The sequence below is a fragment of the Filicampus tigris genome, chromosome 13 (genome assembly GCF_054856515.1).
Source record: "Filicampus tigris isolate MCC_2025a chromosome 13, RoL_Ftig_1.0, whole genome shotgun sequence".
Lineage (NCBI taxonomy): Eukaryota > Metazoa > Chordata > Actinopteri > Syngnathiformes > Syngnathidae > Filicampus > Filicampus tigris.
Genome location: NC_141229.1, coordinates 2,456,492 through 2,462,200, shown reverse-complemented (window position 1 = coordinate 2,462,200; position 5,709 = coordinate 2,456,492). Strand labels below are relative to the sequence as shown.

Below are 5,709 nucleotides of genomic sequence, written 5' to 3'. Positions count from 1 at the left end.
TTTGGCGGTAGTGTCGTTGTTTGTCACGATGTCACGAGAGACTTGGGCAAATCTCGCGAGACGATCAAGGCTGCTCAGTAAGTGGACAATCGTAAGAATCTGTCACTATGTTCATTATAAAAAGTGTGAGTATATATATAGTTTTAAAGTTATTTTTACGCTTGTAAGAAAATGTCACTTATCTGTACGGTCCAACATTTTATTTGTATTTTTAATATTATTGATATTTGAATTGTATTTCTCATAGAAGTCATTGTGAACATGTTTAAAGTTTCTCATTTTTTAGAAATAGCTTTAAAAGGTGATAATAATTTGAATTTGAAATGTGTTTTTTAGTTGGTTGGAGGCCCATGTGGACAAATGTAAGTTGCAAGAAAAAGTACGTGAACAAATGACCTAGGTTCCATAATCTGATCAAAATCTAAATCCTAATAGATAGTTGTCATACACACATTTTTATCATCATTATGGCAAGAAAACAAAAGTATGTGAACCCCTTCAGGATACAATCGGAGTCAGGAAGCAGCCAATCATGTGACGAGATTGGAGGTTTCATAAAGTTGCCCTGTCCTTAAAAAAAAGTTAGCTAAAAGCATGGAAGTGTATAATTGTTCGTGTATCATTATGCAGACTGATAACGCTCGGATAACATTTATGCAGAAATCGGTGTCATTCCAAAAGGTTCACATCAGTTTTCTTGCAACTGTAGTACACAGTATCGAGCCACCAGGTGGCGACCAACATCATTTTGTGTCACATTTATGGTAACCTCAAATCTTGAAACCGTCGATCCAATTCCAATCTAATGCCATCAATCCATTAGCTATTAAATATGTTATGCTCCAATAAATATAATTAGAATATAAATACATTTAAAAAACGGTGAGTTAATTGTTTTAAAGTGCAACTACAACTACATTTGAATGAGGTTAATAAATGACATTTAAAGCGAAAGCACGACCGAGCGCTGAATACAGCGGTTACAGATCGCCTCACAGAGCGGGCGTTAGGACCCGGCGGCGTCCCACCGAGCCAACGCGCCGGCCCCGCTGCAGTGAGCGAGAACCAGAGAGCGAGCCGAGCATCTGGAGGAGCTGTGACCGGCGAGGGGAGGCGGAGGACGGGGAGAGATAGAGAGAGAGAGAGGAAGGAAGGCAGGAAGGAGGCTCCGGGAGGACGAGAGGGGAGGAAGAAAAAAAACGGAGGCCCTTCCTGGACGTCGGGGGACATCGGGTAAACGTGTTCGATTCCCTTAAGTCCGTTTACGGCCTGGAGAGGGGAGGGAAGAAGGAAGATGGGCGAGGGGGGCGTCGTGGCGGGGTAGCGGAAAAGGAGCACATTTACTAGGCGGAAGGGAGGAAGGAAGGAAGGAAGCAAGGAGGAGGTGGCTGGCTGGTGGGCGACATTTGGCTACATTGGACAAATTGAAGTGAAGAAAAAGATGCACCGCCAATGACCTCTCGAAACGCTGACGAGCGGGGCCTGCAAGAAGAGCCCCGGATCACTCGGGTCTTATTGCAGCCAGACCCGCCCCCCGACTCCCCCCCCCCCACCTCATTCCTTCCTTCCTTGTATAGATGTCACGCTAGCGTCTAATTTTCAGTGAAATGTCTCAAAGGTGATGACACCTTCTGGTACCTTCTCATCAGCATCCAAACCGACGCGGAGCAAGTGAACGCATCACCTGTGCCGTTTTTTTTTAAAGCACATGAGCGTTACGTTTGGGTGCACTGGGAATTTTGACCAACTAATTTAAAGGTACGGCAACGTGTGCTTGAATGCTTTTGTAAGGCCCTAAAAGACACTCAGACATCCTTCCTGTGTCCACTCTTAAAACTGCTGTGTCAAAAGTAATCGAAATTATTGGACCCAGTGCTGGGTCCAAAAGGGATAGAGCAAACGTTGGGTTATTTACACCCAGTACAATAGGTTGAGGATTTGACTGGGCATATTGGGTGAAGATTTGGATCCAACATGGGATTAAAAACTACCAATACTGATTAGTTAAACTTGCAGATGATTGGGTTATCAGATTATCAATATAGTTAAAAATAACACAAATTTTATTACCAAAGTTTTCTCGAAAGAAGAAGCAACATGGGGTTGCCACACTCTTAAAACTGTTGTGTCAAAAATAACCCAATTTTGGTGAAAAAGTAGTTGTACCAACCACTACTTAGGTCAATGTGACCCAACTTTTGAAAACAACAAAAACAACCCTCCCAAATTGGGTTGTTTTGTATCAAGTTGACCCAAGTCGTGGGTCAGTCCATTTTTTCCCTTTTTTTTTTGACCCAGCTACTGATCCGTCCAACCGCCACTAACATTTTCTATGAATGTTACATTAAATGTATTTCAAATTCAGTTCTTCAACCTGCCCAAAACCAATCTTCAACCCAGTCTGCTGGGTCAGAATAATTCACCCAACTGTGGGTAAAAGTACGGCAAGGCAAAAGTAAAGAAATAAAAAGTAATTTACTATAATTACTCAAAGAACGGAAGTAACCCGATATGCTCAAAATCCACAGCGAGTGTCTTTGGAAACTAACCCAACACATATTTTTTTTAAGTGTGTTGGCCATTTGCTAACTCATTGCCTCTCTAACTCCTGTATAGGCCACCCTATAATTTTCTGTACATGACAGTATGATGCTATAGGTCACTCTAGAACTCGTCTATAAACCCCTCTATAACTCCCATTTATATATTACACTGGCCTATTAAGAACTATTCTTTTAAAAAAAATCTTTATATTTATATTTATTTTCCAGGCGAGGAGAGAAGAGGGGTGATCTCATTCTTTTCCCACTTTTTGTTCACTTTTTAATTTCAATTTTTGGAGCGCACTGTTCGCCATCTCCCGCCCCACTCGCCATGCCGTCCAATGCCGTCGTGGCTGCATTCAAAGGCTCCGACTCCACGGGAAGCAGAATGGTAAGAGAACACACACGTGCAAGTGTTTTTGGTTTTTTTTCCCCCAGTCTGCTTTGTTGGGTTGTATGGCCTTTTCACACTGCACTTAGCCACGTGCAGCGCGCTGTCGACGAGCCCATTCATCGTACCTTGCGCCGAGGGGGCGGAACCGCGCAATTCCACGTCGTGAAATGCCATTTGCTGCGACGGAGACACGCCTCGAATGAAAAAGTTTCATTTGGGAGCACAGTCATGGTGTTGTCGGAAAGCGCCTTCACACTATTTAAAAAAAAAAAATCAACCCAAACATATTTTTTCAAGAATATGTTCCCAGCAGGCCCACGAGTTTGAAACACGGCATTCTGATGAATATTTTGTGGAATATGAGTTAAGGAGCAAAATCCACCCCTTATTAGCCACCCCAGGGTGGCGGCCATTTTGTCACTTCTGTCGACTGCTCACCTTCAGAAAACAGGTGAGCTGTGATTGATCGTTACCTGAGCCCTGAGCAGTTGTGATGTCATTTTTCAGTCGACAGAAGTGACAAAATGGCCGCCCCCAGAGATGGCTAACAACAGGTGGATTAACTCTTATTCCACAAACGCAATATTTTTCAGAATGCCTTCTTTCAACTGGTGGGCTTGCATATTCTTGAAAAAAATATGTTTGGGTTGACTTCCCCTTTCAAGATGGATTATGTAGTCTTGAAGCTGCTAGCAAGATTTGAATGTCGACCCCCGCCACGTCTCTGCCCAAAGAAACGCTCACTACGTGCGTACACGGTGGCGCGCCAAGGCAACTACATTGCTCGCGTGATTGAGTCATGATGGAGTAAAAAAAAAACGAAATGTTACCAGTTTGTTGTTGTATATTTTGTCGTGTACAATCAATCAAAACACAAGCGAGGTGATCAAATTTTGCGAGGGATTTGCTCAAGATCTGCAGTGGCAAAATCTGATTTTGACCAAACTTGGTGTAAGAATCCATCATGCGCCAATGCATAAATTCCATCACGTTGGGTTGGTTTTCTTTCACTTTTCTTCATTAAGAATGTTGTTTCCATGGAATTTGGTTAAGATCAGTGTTGGACAAAATTGGTCCAAAAGTCCATTGCTGTCCAAAGTATCACGTTGCGCTGGTTTTGTTGAACTTTGTTTGACGGTCCCGTATTACACGCATCGTCGTATGCGATGGCGACGAGGGCGTTGGCTGGCGTGGAAGAGGAAGAGGACGCAGCGGATGAAAGTTGGCGGGGAGGCTCGTGTCGTCTTCCTCCCGTGTTCCCATTACACAGTACAGCCCTTGTTGCCAGGCAACAGCTTGAATCAGCGGCTACTCGGACAGAAATAGTGCACAGTCGGCGCGGCGGTAGTACCCCCGGGCTACGACGCGTCTTCCTGGTGTTTGTTTGCTTGTTTGTTTGTTTTCGCCGCTGCACGATGCCGGCGCACCGCTGGCGCCTCACGAGTAACCGTTAAGGGCGCAGATCCACGGTGAGAAAAATGCGGGGCTGAGACACGAATCCAATTCAATTGCTTGAAGACCTTGGAAAAGTAATCGCGTATGAAATCGGCATCACAATGTTGAAGGAAGAAAAAAAAAAAAAAAAAATGCATATGTATTTATTGACATTGTTCGGCTGAAGAGAAATACTGCGAAATGGCCCAATTACGGCTGAAACGGTTCAATAGCAAGCATCCAATGTTGTCTTGTTGCCGCGGACAGGGCGACAACGCCACAACGGACGTGGAGCCAGTGACGGACGAGGCTCACGGCGTGAACGCCGCCGGCAAGCCGGCGCGGAAACGCAAACATCTCGCAGTGAGTAGGAATACTTGATTTCACGTAAAAGTGGGGACATTTCTGACATCACCAGCTATCCACGTTTATGGCGGCGCTCAGATGTGTTCGGATTGAGGCCGATGCGTGTGTGCGTGTGCTTGTGTGTGCGTGTGTGTGTTCACGCATACGTGTTGTGTCAGTTTCTGTGTGTGTGTGTGTGTGTGTGTGTGTGTGTGTGTGACCTTTGACCCGAGCAAGGGGCCAAGCCGAATTGAGCGTGTCACTCCAATGTTGTCGCGGCTCGCTCGCCAACGTCTTTTTGCGCCCGTGAGCGCCTCCAACGTTGTGTCCCCAAAAGTGCGAACCTTCCTTCAACCCTTCACATCTCGCAGGACATGACCCACAATCTTTTCTTTTTTTTCTTCTTCTTTTTTTCTATTCTCGCAGCCTCGCGCGCAGTTGCCAAAAATTGTACTCAAGTCAGAGTACTTGTGATTTTAGGTTGAAAGTATGCGGCGTTAAAATCACTCTGACAAGAATGCATCCAAAGCATTACTTAAAGCAGAAGTCAACCCAAACATATTTTTTTTAAGAATATATTCCCAGCAGGCCCACTAGTTGAAACACAGCATTCTGATTCATTTTGCGTTTGTGGAATATAAGTTAAGCAGCAAAATGCACTCGTTTTTAGCCACCTGTGGGGGCGGCCATTTTGTCTTCTGGCGACTGAAAATGACATCACAACCGCTCACAACGACCAATCACGGCTGACCTGTTTTCTGAATCTAAGCCGTGATTGGTCATTGTGAGCAGTTGTGATGTCATTTTAGGGCGACAGTGACAAAATGGCCGCCCCCACAGGTGGCTAAAAACGAGTGGGTTAACACTTATTCCACAAACGCAATATTAATCAGAATGCCGTGTTTCAACTTGTGGCCTTGCATAGAACATATCGTTGAAAAAAAAAAGTTTGCGTTGACTTCCGCTTGAAGTAAATGTAACGGAATACATGTA

General features: G+C 44.6%; 1 protein-coding gene across 5 annotated transcripts in view; it reads left to right on the top strand.

The window, feature by feature from the left end:
- Positions 1-1,045: 1,045 nt before the first annotated feature.
- LOC147137129 (DNA (cytosine-5)-methyltransferase 3A-like) overlaps positions 1,046-5,709 on the top strand; it is a 31,534-nt gene continuing 26,870 nt past the window's right edge. For 2 of the 5 annotated variants that reach the window (XM_086050569.1, XM_086050568.1), the window contains exons 1-3: positions 1,047-1,233; positions 2,772-2,934; positions 4,639-4,734. In XM_086050569.1, the coding sequence (XP_085906695.1) occupies positions 2,875-2,934; positions 4,639-4,734 (156 nt within the window). In that variant the 5' untranslated portion in view covers positions 1,047-1,233; positions 2,772-2,874. Of the gene's footprint in view, positions 1,234-1,578; positions 1,759-2,771; positions 2,935-4,638; positions 4,735-5,709 lie in introns of those variants that run through there. The other 3 variants (XM_086050570.1, XM_086050566.1, XM_086050567.1) reach the window with 3 other exon arrangements.